Source organism: Cherax quadricarinatus, chromosome 29, assembly GCF_038502225.1.
Source record: "Cherax quadricarinatus isolate ZL_2023a chromosome 29, ASM3850222v1, whole genome shotgun sequence".
Classification (NCBI taxonomy): domain Eukaryota; kingdom Metazoa; phylum Arthropoda; class Malacostraca; order Decapoda; family Parastacidae; genus Cherax; species Cherax quadricarinatus.
Window position 1 is genome coordinate 36653938 of NC_091320.1, and position 15221 is coordinate 36669158.

At 38.9% G+C, this 15221-nt stretch overlaps 1 protein-coding gene across 2 annotated transcripts in view; it reads left to right on the plus strand.

Annotated features, from left to right (window-relative positions):
* Positions 1-15221, plus strand: part of Gprk2 (G protein-coupled receptor kinase 2) — a 78715-nt gene that overhangs the window by 21115 nt on the left and 42379 nt on the right. For both annotated transcript variants that reach the window (XM_053779310.2, XM_070089746.1), the window contains exons 4-7: positions 4638-4715; positions 7329-7525; positions 11070-11274; positions 13994-14140. In XM_053779310.2, the coding sequence (XP_053635285.2) occupies positions 4638-4715; positions 7329-7525; positions 11070-11274; positions 13994-14140 (627 nt within the window). The remainder of the gene's footprint in view (positions 1-4637; positions 4716-7328; positions 7526-11069; positions 11275-13993; positions 14141-15221) is intronic.

Below are 15221 nucleotides of genomic sequence, written 5' to 3' on the forward strand. Positions count from 1 at the left end.
CTCTCTCTCTCTCTCTCTCTCTCTCTCTCTCTCTCTCTCTCTCTCTCTCTTTGTCTCTGTCTATCTGTCTCTGTCTCTCTCCTCTCTGTCTCTGTCTCTGTCTCTCTGTCTCTGTCTCTCTGTCTCTGTCTCTCTGTCTCTGTCTCTCTGTCTCTGTCTCTCTGTCTCTGTCTCTCTGTCTCTCTCTCTCTGTCTCTCTCTCTCTGTCTCTCTGTCTCTCTCTCTCTGTCTCTGTCTCTCTCTGTCTCTCTCTCTCTCTCTCTCTCTCTCTCTCTCTCTCTCTCTCTCTCTACCTCTATATCTCTCTATCTCTATATCTCTCTCTCTATATCTCTCTCTCTATTATTATTATTTTTTTTATTATCACACTGGCCGATTCCCACGAAGGCAGGGTGGCCCGAAAAAGAAAAACTTTCACCATCATTCACTCCATCACTGTCTTGCCAGAAGGGTGCTTTACACTACAGTTTTTAAACTGCAACATTAACACCCCTCCTTCAGAGTGCAGGCACTGTACTTCCCATCTCCAGGACTCAAGTCCGGTCTGCCGGTTTCCCTGAACCCCTTCATAAATGTTACTTTGCTCACACTCCAACAGCATGTCAAGTATTAAAAACCATTTGTCTCCATTCACTCCTATCAAACACGCTCACGCATACCTGCTGGAAGTCCAAGCCCCTCACACACAAAACCTCCTTTACCCCCTCTCTCCAACCTTTCCTAGGCCGACCCCTACCCCGCCTTCCTTCCACTACAGACTGATACACTCTTGAAGTCATTCTGTTTCGCTCCATTCTCTCTACATGTCAATATCTCTCTATCTTTCTTTCTTTCTTTTTACACAGGGTTTGACAAGGTTAGGTTAAGGATTCCTAACTTTATTGACAAGCTAAGAGCTGTTACCTACATCAGCTCATTTGAAAGCATTTTTATTGTTATGAGACATACAAGTAGGGAACGGGATGAAATTGGAGCCATCTGTGGGTCAGCATTTTCATTTGATCAACTGACTATCTCATTGACATCATAATGCTGTATGAATGTGTTCCATACTCGAGTCATCCTAGGGATAAATGATCTCAGATGAAGTGATGTTCTGGAGAAGGGTACAGCCAGAGTGAAGTTGCTGCTCTCTGCCCGTCTTGTGGTATAGAAGCTTGCTTCACGCTGTCCTTGAAGTGAATCCAAGCGTGGTACTTTGACAATATTGGCCTTGTACATAACAGTAAGGCCACCCACATTCCTCCTGTGTTGAAGGTTCTGCTGAAATGACAGATCTATCCAGGATTGGTCCATGTGAGAGATGAGATGTCTTGCTCTGTTCTCTACTCTGTCAAGCCGTTGCAGATGAGAGGAGGGGCAGGCAAACCAAGAAAGTGGAGCATACTCAAGGTGTGAGCGTACTTGTGCCTCATACAGAATCTTGCAACCCTTACTGTCAAGCAGATGCGAGATGCAGTGAAGTGCTGTAAGCTTCCTGGCTGCCTTGTTTGCAAGATTTACAACGTGGTTCTTCATGGTCAGTTTGGAGTCAAATTTCACCCCAAGGATATCAACTTCTTCCCCAGGTGCCAACACCCTCCCATTCATCTTTACTACTGCACTGGCATTACCATCATGATGCCTAGAAATCATCATCATTTGTGTTTTCTCAGGTGCAAATGTTACTTGCCATCTATTTCCCCAAGCTGATATAGCTCTTAGCTGGTAATTGATGTAGCTTAGAGCAGCTGGCATTTCATCTCTTGGATAAGTGAATGTCAGTGTACAGTCGTCTGCATATGTATGGGATTCTGGGATGAGATGAAGGTCATTGAAGTAGACATTCCATAACAATGGTCCCAGCACGCTTCCTTGTGGAACACTTACCTCAATAGGATGTCTTGCTGATTCTGTTCCATTGAGAACCACCCTTAGAGATCTACCATGAAGGTAATCACCGAGGAGACATAGCATAGAGCCTGCAATTCCCAGAGGTTGCAGTTTTGCTAAGAGGCCCTGGTGCCACACCCGGTCGAAAGCACCAGCAATGTCCAATGCTACCACACAGCTGACTTTAGATTCATCCAGTGACTGGTGCCACTTAGTGGAAAGGTTTAACAACAGATCAGCAGCAGAGTAACCTTTCCTGAAGCCATATTGACGGTCACAAAGTAGTGAGTGGCAATCAAAAAACTGTCATTTGTCTTGAGATTATTGTCTCAAGGATCTTACCAGTGATTGACAGGAGTGACACTGGTCTGTAATTGCTGATTTCTTCTCTGCTCTTCTTTTTGTGAGCAGAGACTACATTTGACTCCTTCCACACAGAAGGCCATTTACAATGTACTAGGCAGTGCTGAAAGATGAGTTAGAGGTGCTGCTGGCTGGTCTGCACATTTCAGCAATCTTGGGCTCAACTTGTTTGGGCCCACAGCCTTTTTCTTGGTCAAGCTATTTAAGAAGGAAATGCACCTCCTCCTGTCTTTTTGTCACCACTGACAGTTTTGAAAATTGTGTTTTCTAAACAAAATTGTTCATTAGTCCTGATAATGAGATGAATTTGATCAAAATTGTATGGTTGGTTTCATTTGCAAACACGTTGTAAATGTTTGTGGGCAACCGTCTGTCTCAAAAGTGACATTTGGTAAGTTCATCAGTATTCTCTATGTTAGAAAGGTTTATAGGCGATTTTCACTAAAGTGACATGTGGAGAGTTTGTCGTTTTTCCACTTGATGTCTTAAAATTTCTACTAGGTTGAATTTTTCTATACTATTTTACTTGTTCTATAAGCCCTTGAGTAAAATATGCTTTAGAGGGATAGCTTGGGCGAGGGGCTTGGACTTCCAGCAGGCGTGCATGAGCGTGTTCGATAGGAGTGAATGGAAACGAATGGTATTTGGGACCTGACGATCTGTTGGAGTGCGAGCAGGGTAATATTTAGTGAAGGGATTCAGAGAAACCGATTATTTTTGTATAGCCGGACTTGAGTCCTGGAAATGGGAAGTACAGTGCCTGCACTCTATAGGAGGGGTTCGGGGATATTAGCAGTTAGGAGGGATATGTTGTGTATCTTTATACGTATATGCTTCTAAACTGTTGTGTTCTGAGCACCTCTGCAAAAACAGTGATTATGTGTGAGTTAGGTGAAAGTATTGAATGATGATGAAAGTACTTTCTCTTTTGGGGATTTTCTTTCTTTTTGGGTCACCCTGCCTCAGTGGGAAACGGCCGACTTGTTAAAAAAAAAAAATTTAAAAGTTTGCTTATTAGTCATTTTTAACACTAATTCTTCCAAATAAAACAGTTGGTTCTGTATGACTACTAAGCAGTTATGATGTATGTATCGAGTGTTTCACTAAACCACACAAAATTATTTTGTTAATGAAAATGGTTAATTTATAGTGCTGGACTGTGGCATTAGTAGCTTATGTTGATTTTGATATATTAAGTAAAAATGATACAAGTCAACCGTAATTGATTTATTTTCATAGGGTAGTTGGCTTGTGTTTGAAACGTTAGTTTTTGAATATCGGCCACTGCGTTTATCGGCCGATTCGTATTTAGGCCAGTTTTTGGGTGGAAATTTTGCTCCGTATTTTGGCTGGTGCCTTGTAAATCGTCTGTATTATATGTGTCACCCCACCTCCCGCTGGCTGAGTAAGTCTCTGTGTGTCTCTCGGTGAATGAGCATATACTCCGCGCATTCATCCAAACATTTCCTTAAAATCCATTTGTTTTTATGCTTGTTTATTAAGTGCAACTGTGAAATAAGTCACCATGGGCCCAATGGAAGATGTGGAAAGAGGTAGGGAGTGTAGCAGGCAGGCAGGGAGTGTAGCAGGCAGGCAGGGAGTGTAGCAGGCAGGCAGGGAGTGTAGCAGGCAGGCAGGGAGTATAGCAGGCAGGCAGGGAGTGTAGCAGGCAGGCAGGGAGTGTAGCAGGGAAACAGGGAGTTTGGAAGGGAGGCAGGGAGTGTAGCAGGCATGCAGGGAGTGTAGCAGGGAAACAGGGAGTTTGGAAGGGGGGGAGTCCTTATGGAGGGGGATTCCCCTTCCAAACAATCAGTCCTCCCTCCCAAGAACCCTTCCTCCAACAAGAGTTTTCAATAAAGGTATGTAATAGTGATTTAAATGTTCATTTATTTATTTTATTTAGTTCTCATTGTTTTGTGTATGTAAAACTGTAATTAATCTTTAAAAAAATGTATTTTTTTGTTAGTATTTTTGGGTGTCTGGAATGGATTAATTGTATTTACATTAATTCTTAGGGGAAATATTGCTTCGAATTTAGGCCAACCTTCTGGAACTGATTATGGCCGATATTTGGGGTTCCAGTGTACGTACTTGGTTAGTTCATGTTGAGCGTTATTAATTGAATGTTCGGTAATAGGTGTGGGATGTATCTCCGAGACAGACTTAATTAATTTGGGCAAGCACTAAACAGTTGGTAGTATGGACAAAAGCTGTTTTTTTTTCTCTCTCTAGGCTGTAAGATTGTCTAATTCATAACTCTGACTTCGGCAGATATTAATGAACTCTTATGCTTTCAGAATATAGCCATGATTCAGTGATAGCTTGGCATTACAGCCTTCACTGGTGCTTCACTCCATTGCTAGATAAACATTTAGGTCATACTTATACTTTTTTGTTTGCAGGAAAGGTACCAACTTGAGGTGGACGAGAAGAGGCATGAAGTTGCACATACCATTTTTAACAAATATCTACAACAAAGTGTAAGGTTCATTGAAGTGATTTATCCAGTATTATAGTAAAAATAATAGCAGTTGACCTTTATGATGAGAAGTTGGGAGGGAAAAGAAGCTGGTTTTCACAGGGTTACCTCACTAAGCTTATCCTTCTTATTAAGTTCCTTAGAAACTGCTTCAGTGATGTTAGATTATTTTAAGGGTGTTTCTGTGGCAGGTGTGTCACATAAGATATTACTAAGACAAAGATTATGAATGGTATGCAGTGAAAGCATTGTGTAGACAGGAAGATAATCAACAATACCAGGTAACTTAGCTTGGTGGACACATTGACTTGCTATGGTAGTTGCTGCATGTGCTAAGTACAAGTATAATTATTGGAAAATGCAAGACCAATCACAATCCTTTGGTAATTTTTGCCATCTTTATTCTCTGACCAGAGCCATCTAGCAGTGGTATACAATCCAAAATTGTCTGGTGACTGTTAGGTGTACTGTGGCATTTTGATTTGTTTTTTTATTGGAGGAGCTGAGTGGATGGTTTGATTACTCTTTTGTAAGGTAATTATGCTATCTACTCACCCTTAGGTCATCAGCTGGTGCACGTATTATGGCCTCCAGTTCTTTATAATACAGTGGACCCTCGACCAGTGATGGCATCGACTAATGATAAAATAGAGTAATGATGTGTTTTTGCGTAAAAATATTGGATTGACCAATGATAAAAAACTCGGGTAAGGACATTCGTCCCGAATGCGTCCGCCTGTCTGTCCAGCCTGAGCGTCTCAGCTGCCCTGTCTTCAGCTAGTGTGCCATTGTTTACAAGCCATGGCGGACGGTTTCACGGATACATGTGATATATTTTGTATTATTCCATTGTTTTTAGTGCTTGTAACTGCTAAATAAGCTACCATGAGTCCAAAGAAAGCTTCTAGTGCCAACCCTGTGGTAAAAAGGGTGAGAAATACTATCGAAATACTGTACTATCATACCACGGTCAGCTGTTGCTGCACCGCTGTCAGCTGCTGCTGTACCACCATCAGCTGCTGCTGCACCACTGTCAGCTGCTGCTGCACCACGGTCAGCTGCTGCTGTTGCTGCACCACCATCAGCTATACTACTCGAAGATGTGGAGTGAGTGTTGTTGGTGTGGCTTAATGAGAAACAATTAACCCCAGAGGGTTAGCCACCCAGGATAACCCAAGAAAGTCAGTGCATCACCGAGGACTGTAACTTATTTTCATTGGGGTCCTTAATCTTGTCCCCCAGGATGTGACCCACACCAGTCGAGTAACACCCAGGTGAACAGGAAAAAATGCCTGGAACTAGTGCTCATATTGGTGAATTTCAGGCCAGCAAAGGTTGGTTTGAGAGATTTAAGAATTGTAGTGGCATACACAGTGTGATAAGGCATGGGGAAGCTGAAAAATTCCAACCCCAACAAGTGTTCAATTGTGACGAAACAGGCCTGTTCTGGAAGAAAATGCCAAACAGTACCTACATTACTCAGGAGGAAAAGGCACTCCTAGGACACAAGCCTATGAAAGACAGGCTAACTCTCATGTTTTGTTGTAATGCTAGTGGGGATAGCCAAATGAAGCCTTTATTCATATATCACTCTGAAAATCCCAGAGCGTTCAAGAGCGTTCATCAGTACTCTTCAATAAAGGTAAGTGTCATTTTAGTATTTATTTATGTATTTATTGTGCATGTCTCATTGTTTTCTTTGTAGGGAAATGTATATTTCACAAAAAAAAAATTTTTTTTAATACTTTTGGCTGTCTGGAACGGATTAATTTCTTATGGGGAAAATTAATTCGGCTAACGATAAATTCGGCTAAGGACATGCTCTCTGGAACAGATTAAAATCATTAGTCGAGGGTCCACTGTTGTTGTATTTACTGTTTATTATCGAGTTGTATTCATTGTTCTTTATTGGAGTTAGATTGTGTTGGTAATTCTTGTATATTTTGTATATAGCATAAATAGTGTTTTGGCCAGGTAATCTATTTAATCACAAATTATTAAAAGCTTTTTTGTTTTTCCTGTTTAGTGGCAATTGCGACAGTTGCTGGCCATGGCTTATAGCACAATCTGGCACCTGCCAGGTTCACAACACAGACTAAAGTTTGTGAGAGAGAACTTGTAGGATCTTCATTTTCAGTTATTAGTTGGACGAGTTGTGCTTCACTACATCTCCAGCAAAACAGGAGGTGAAGAAAATTGTCCTGGTTATAATGAAACATAAATTAATGTGACGTAATTAGCAAGACCTCCATCAAGGGGGAGAACATTGATGCTAGTGAAGGGGTCTTGATCCAAGGAATCTGAGCTACCTTGTTATCCCTATCCTCCCCAAGTGCTGTATAATGCTTGTGGGTTAACAATTTCCTGTGAGTTTGCTGTTAATTAGTAGGATCAAAAATAGTCTGAGCAATAGCAAAATGTTAGGAAAACTGGGGCTTAGTAGATCGTAATTATAGGAGGTTTTGCACTAACCTCATTACAACAGGACTATTCTTTGAATCCAGAATTCTCAATACTTTTTCTTTTCATGCATACTAGATTACTAGAGAAGACACTTCTAAAATAAAATTTTGATAATGCACAAATGTATATAATCATTATTATTGTTTCCCAGTCTTCAGAATGGCAGATAGTAGGTATATTGAACGAGTCCTTAACTTCAACATGTAAGGAGAACCTCGACACTGCAGGGAAAGAGCTCTTCCTCGGGTGTGCTGCAGATGTTAAACTCTTCCTGGCCAATGAGCCCTTCAAGGAATTTGAGGCTTCCATGTACTTTAATAGATATCTACAATGGAAATGGCTAGAAAGGTATAGTATCTGCAAGCAAGGACTTGTCTCTTGTGTTGCATGTTTTAAATTGAATTAAGAAAATTAATTATGAATATAATATTTTACTTCACTTAATTCGTTTTCGTTATTTAACCCCTAAAGGTCCAAACGTATATACATGTATATGCTCTCTCACCCAATGCCCCGAATATTTTGAAAAATAATTTTTTTTTATAGAAATAAAGAGAAAATTTTTCTAAGTGTTATAGGATTAAAATAAAAAAATTAGGGCATTTAATGCTCACCTGATGGAGTCCTGCCACTTGCAGAAGTGTTGCTTATACAGTAGGGCTCCACTTATATGGCAGGTTAGGTTCCAGGCTACTGCCGGTAAGCAGACATCGCCGGAAAGCAGAACGCCATTTTTTCCACTTATAAATCCATATAAATGCCAGGTAACAAGTTTACACTAACATATATTACATTAGCAATAGAATTAGGCATTAAAAACTATAAAAAGTAAAATACACACACAGTACACCCATTACTTAAAATATTTGTAGTCTTAACCCTTCGACTGTTTTAGTCGTATATATACGTCTTACGAGGTACCGTGTTTGACGTATATGTACTCATAAATTCTAGCGGCTTCAAATCAACCAGGAGAAAGCTGGTAGGCCCACATGTGAGAGAATGGGTCTGTGTGGTCAGTGTGCACCATATACAAAAAATCCTGGAGCATGCAGTGCATAATGAGCAAAAAAAACTGACCGTTTTTTTTTTTTTTAATTGCCAACTTTGTGGTCTATTTTCGTATAGCATTTATGGTTGTAAACTCGTTTTCTTGGTCTCATTTGATAGAATGGAAAACATATTATAGAAATAGAGGTGATTTTGATTGGTTTTACTATAAAAATAACCTGGAAATGGAGCTCAAAGTAGGGGAAATGTTTGATTTTTTGCTGATGTTCAAAAGTAAACAAATGATGTCATTGTCCAATAAATGTCCAACTAGCCATTCTAATATGCAGTCATGAATGGGTTGACATTATTTGTACAGTTATTAAATACTGCAGTAGTCTGCATAACAGCAAATCTTCTATTTTTTGTGTGAATAAAAATTCAAAATAGAAAGCAAGAGTAATATCAGAGGGGCCTGGAGACATGACTGATAAACAAAGAAAATGTTATTTCAGAGCCAGGAATGTCTGCATTGTTCATTCTGGACCTTATTTTGAAATTGTCATATTTTTAAATTTTCGTGAAATTGGCCAAATTGCAAATTTGACCACGTTATTGGCTAGTTGAAATTGGTAAATGGGCAGTTTCTTGTACTCAATCGATAGAAAAAACAGAGTTGTAAAGAAACAGCTATGAGTTTGGTCAACTGGAACAATGGAATTAGCCGAAAATAGGGCTCAAAGTGGGCGAAATCGCCGATTTGTAAATATCGCCAAGGTCGCTAACTTAGTGAGAGCGTAATTCCGTCAGTTTTCCATCAAATTTCGTACTTTTGGTATCATTGCAATTGGGAAAAGATTCTCTTATCATTTCATAAGAAATTTTTTTTTTTTTTTTTAAATTTTGCGACACCAGGAGACACCTCAGGATTGGGGGTTGCGACAATCAAGGGGTTAATGTAGAGTGAGAGGTGAGTTTTATTTGTAGGAAGTCAGGTCTGGGAGGTATGGTAGCCAGCGAGGTCAGCCCATCCCACCCACACATAATATACTACATTTAATTAAAGCTCCCAAGAGCGAAAAAATACATAACAAAAAAAAGGCACAATACCGTGACTGGAATGATACACAACCCACACATAGAAGAGAGGAGCTTACGACAACGTTTCGGTCAGACTTGGACCATTTACAAAGTCACACTAACGAGAAGTAGAGCAGGACGGGTATATATAGGCAGGAAGAGGTAGTGGTAGTAGTAGTGGTGGTGGTAGTAGTAGTAGTGGTAGTAGTAGTAGTAGTAGCGGTAGTAGTAGGGGCGGAGATGGAAGGAAGTAGTAATGGGGAATTAAGGAGGAGGAGCCAGTCAGATACAAAGAAAGAGGAGCACTGCAAGGGAGCTAGGTGCCCACAGAGGGAGAGCAAGTGCACAGAGGTGGGGGGGAGGGGAAATAATGAAATAAATAATGAAGGAACAGAAACACAGGAAGAAAGAAAGACAACCCAGAAGAGAAAAAAGGAAAGAAGAAAGGGAAAGAGGGAGAAGAAGAAAACAGGAGGAATCGGGCTAAGTCACGGGTGTTCTGAAGTTTGGAGCATTTTACAATGTAGTGGGAGAGGAAGGCATCTACAGAGATGAAGCCAGGACTAAGATTCACACAAGGAAAGTTGTGTATTAGGGAGGATTCAACCAGATGGCGACTGTTAAAGTTGGAAGTAGGGAAGACAGTTTTAACAGAAGACCAGTCAATAGGATGGCTGTGATCTCTGACGTGACAGAAAAGAGCATTGTTGATGTCGGCAAGCCTTACACTATTTTTGTACTCCCTAAGTCTGTCAGAAAGAGATCGGACCGAAACGTCATAAGCTCCTCTTTTTTTATAATAAAATACATATACAGTACATTCATTAATTACTTTAAAATATTTGTAGTCTTAATGTAGGGTGAGAGGTGAGTTTTATTTGTAGGAAGTCAGATTGGGAAGTATGGGTAGCCAGGAAGGGCAGCCCTCCCCAACCCACATGTAATGTAAACAAACCAGACAAACGTGTCTGGTTTTCATCACTTTACATTGTGTACAAGTTGTTTCCATGTTGATACAGTAGAATAAATAAAGAGAAGCACTCCCATTCTCATGTAACACCATTTTTAGAAGAAATAACACCGAGTAAAGGCATACTTAGGTACAGGTACACATACGTATAATTATCAGTTATAATAATAATGTAGGTATGTAGTCCGCTTGGGCTACATACCTATACCTACCTACATAGCTACACGATATTTAATGTGGCCCAGAGACATATTATTACCATCAACATACCGCGTTCACTATGTTTAATTTTTTCTAATAACTTCCTTTAGATGCCATCCTAAACAAAGGGAGAAGTAATGAATAATTCATGCCAAGAATTGTAAGCAAAAGTGTTATGTATTAAGGGATAAGATAAGATTTCGTTTGGATTTTTATAAGTTGCTAAAAAATTAAGCGGATATCATAGGTTAAAGATCAGTTTCCAGTTTACAGTAGTAATTTTCTACAGGTCTGTATATGAGGTTGGTAGTGAATTGCTTCAGCTATAGTATTGTGATTTATTTTTTTAGTATATGTGGTTTTTATATCCTCAACATTGTTGTTTCTAGCAATTGTTTTCTTATCTTCCATTACTAATCTCATTTTTCAGACATTTTTAAATCTTCAGAATATATTTCCAAATGCAAAGGTGTAATTGGTGATAATTTTATTTTTGTATTGGTGTCCTAACGGTATCCTTCAAAACTTATTTAATAAAAAATAACAATATTACCAGTAAGTGATTATCCAAATGATTTCCACTTGTGTTTTTATAATATTTTTATAACTATTGAACATTGTTTTCATCTTTGTTTTATCTTTACTTTGCAGTCAACCAGTTACATACAAGACCTTCAGAATGTACAGAGTATTAGGGAAGGGTGGGTTTGGTGAAGTGTGTGCATGTCAGGTTAGAGCAACAGGCAAGATGTATGCATGTAAGAAGTTAGAAAAGAAGAGAATAAAAAAGCGAAAGGGTGAAGCGATGGTTCTTATAGAGAAGCAAATTCTACAAAAAATAAATTCCAGATTTGTTGTAAGTATATTTTACTATGTTTCTTTTATTTATAACTAAATTACTATGAGCATGTTTGAATTAAATTTTTTTTATCTTTGTTCTATAGGCATTGTATTAACTTTGTAAAAGTTTGAAAATGTCATGTTATGTGTTTATTTTTGTTCCTTGCAATATTTTATTTTGTTTTGTTTTCCTGGAACACTTACATTATCAGATTTTCATTTATAATGTAATCATTCCTGTTAATTTTTCCTTTTTTCCTCCTCAGTATATTACTTCAAATAAAATATGATTGCTTTTTCAAAGTGGGTTCAGATAGTTTGTCGAGTCTTTTTATTATCTGTTGCTTTCTCTTGCCTGAATAGCTCAGTCTAATATGCTGATACCCGAATAAACTTTTCATTACAGTACCTATTACATTGAGGAATTTGGTCGACTGTTTAACCATTTTAGTCTCTTGCTGCCCAGTATTTTTCTCTGGTTGAAATGCCAAATTACAATGACTTGCTCCTTCACAGTCCTTTTTCATAAGAGTTCCTTGAGCATATGCATTTCCATTTTTTTTTCATTTAGTAAATATCTCCAGCCAGGACAGGATCATCTAAAGAAGGAAACACATTCACTATCATTTATTCAATTGCTGTCTTTCCGAAAATGTGCTGACATCACAATCAGATTACCCTCTGACTGTAACACTTTACCCCTCCTTTAGAGTGCATCCACTGCCCTTCCACCTCCAAGACTCAACTCCAGCTAATTGATTTTCCTGATCCGTTCATAAATGTTACCTTGCTCTCACTCCAACAGTATATCCATTGAAAGCTTCTACATTAATTGAACAATAGTGATACCTTGCATATCCGGTCTGCCATTATCTGAACCTCGCCAATATCTGAGCAGGCCCTGGGAAAGCGCAGAATTCTAAAATTATTACTGAAACATCTGAACAGCCATTCTGATACATTATGAGTGTATATCCCAGGAGGGGATAAGAGGACATAGGATAATCCCCAACCCTCTTAGTGGTAACTTTATCCCTCCAGCCGACCGCAGCCTACTGCTCAATATTATGCCAAATATTATTCATTCTGGAATATCTATCATGTTTCTGTTATTTATATTGTTTATTATGTCATATTAGATCAATTGCGTTAGGTAAATAAGCCGTAGTGTTGATATGAGCGTAATATTGAAGCATATTCCCTGGCATCATGAGACTCGGGAATTCCTGTTGATGTATGCAATTATTCCCAGATGGTTCCTGATTGGCTTTCAGACTCTGTATTAGCTCTACCCACTCTGTTATGATGCCAAATTGTCAATTATAATATTAGAAAGAATAATACAAGAAATAAATAAAAAAAATTGAAAAAATGAAAATTGACTTGAGCAGGCATGCTACACGTGGCGGTGTCACCACATGTGTTATAAATGACTATAATTCCTTGTAGGAACATTGTAGAACAATGATTCTTGTACCAGAGTGTTGGCAAAGAGTTGAGCTATTTTTCTATGTGATTAGCTCAATTTTTGTATTTCTTCGAATATATTTTTTTAATTCGTGTGGCGCGCGCTGATTAGGAACTAGCCGCCCCTTGTGGCTGAGTATGATTTGGCAAAGTTGACTCTCTGTGATATCAAGAAGGCTCATGGTAAGATTATGGCCTACACAAGTGAGTTTTCTGCCACAGATGACGTGGAAGATTGGTGGCTAGAGTGTGACGAAGGTGACCCTGGTGTGCAATCTCTGTTGGATGCAGAGATTGCAGAATCAGTGGAACATTCCGAAAGTGATGATGACGACGGCCCAATGCCTCCAAGACCAAAATCTTCAGTAGTAAGGGCAGGTGTCAAAACACTTTTGGAGTATTTGGAGCATTCACTGTCCACAGCCCATTTGAAAAGTTATGGTCCTGTGGTCTGTGATATCCAGGAGGCTGTTATTCAAGCCCAGAGTGTCTGGTCCCACTGCCAGACGATGTTGGACTCGTCTTTTAAACCTACAATGCCGTCGCCGATGGCGATATGATGGGGCACGGATGGTGATGTGATGGTGCAGGTGTGCGTTTTTTCCCCCTCAAGTATTCGGAAACTCAGTATTTCCGAACCGGTCTCAGCCCATATAGTTCAGATATGAGAGGTATCACTGTACTTATAAGTAAAACGGAACATTACTAAATATAAAAAATTAGGATTTTTTAAATTAAATTATTTATTGTATACTATGACTCGGAAATGTATTATTCCAGTATAACTTGTTTCTACGGGGAAAATGGGTTCCAAGTTCTGAACATCTAAGAGGATGAATTTTCTGGATTTCATTAATGTCGTAAGTTGGGGGCTTGACTGTAAGTCATAATATTGTAAGTCAGGGCCCTACTCTATTTTTCTATTTTATTTTGTCATTTGCTTTTGCTGGCTCATGAATTTTCTTCACAAATACCATGATATGACTCCTTTTAGCAATTTACAGTAATTCTTAATTACGTATATGGAAGACCTGAGAATTCATCTTTATGCACACAGGTATTCAGGTGCATGTAAATTTATTATTCAAAACGGTCGGTTTGATTGAAGGCTCAGCTATGATTAAATTCCTTGAAGATGTTAAAAAAAAATGTGGAACCCTTGTTAACTAGTATGACATTGGAAAGGTTAATCTTCTTATTTGCTGTTGAATGTATAGCATTGGGGCTGTGAGTTTGTGTTGCATTACACACCACATTCTTTATTGCAGGTTAGCCTAGCATATGCTTATGAAACAAAAGATTCCTTATGTCTCGTTTTGACAATAATGAATGGTGGGGACCTCAAATTTCATATCTATAACATGGGTGGAGAACCAGGTTTTGACCAAGAGAGAGCAGTTTTCCATGCAGCTGAGGTATGTAAGCTTTAAATTGTACCTTTTCTCATGTATATATATTTTTTAGTTTGTTTGCAAATTATATGAAAATATTGCTGCTTTTTCATTGTGCTGGATTAGGTCAGTTTTCTATTTTTTAATTCTGCTTATATTCTTTATCTTCCTTACTGTAAGGAAAAGATAAACGTGATGACAATTATTAAATTCTCCTTCTTTCAACAAACTGGCCGTATCCCACCAAGGCAGGGTGGCCCAAAAAGAAAAATGAAAGTTTCTCTTTTTAAATTTAGTAATATATACAGGAGAAGGGGTTACTAGCCCCTTGCCCCCGGCAATTTAGTTGCCTCTTACAACACTTATGGCTTATGGAGGAAGAATTCTGTTCCACTTCCCCATGGAGACGATTATTAAATTGTCATCATGTTTATCTTTCTTACTGCTTTTCCTATTTGCACAGTGTTGCTAAAACTTTTATTTTCTTGCTGGCTCTCACTAACAACTGTTCATGGAAGAGGTCAAAATTTACTTACTTGTTAGTGTGTACAAAATAAGGTACAGGTGATGTTTGGGATAATCTGATGCTTTGTATTTTCTAAAAGACATTTATCAGTCTTTTAGGTAGTAAGTTGGTAAACAGCAACCGCCCAGGGAGGTACTACCGTCCTGCCAAGTGAGTGTAAAACGAAAGCCTGTAATTGTTTTACATGATGGTAGGATTGTTGGTGTCCTTTTTTCTGTCTCATAAACATGCAAGATTTCAGGTACGTCTTGCTACTTCTACTTACACTTAGGTCACACTACACATACATGTACAAGCATACATATACACACCCCTCTGGGTTTTCTTCTATTTTCTTTCTAGTTCTTCTTCTTGTTTATTTCCTCTTATCTCCATGGGGAAGTAGAACAGAATTCTTCCTCCGTAAGCCATGCGTATTGTAAGAGGCGACTAAAATGCCGGGAGCAAGGGGCTAGTAACCCCTTCTCTTGTATAAGTTACTAAATTTAAAAAGAGAAACTTTCGTTTTTCTTTTTGGGCCACCCTGCCTTGGTGGGATACGGCCGGTTTGTTGAAAAAAAAAAAAATTATCAGTTTGAA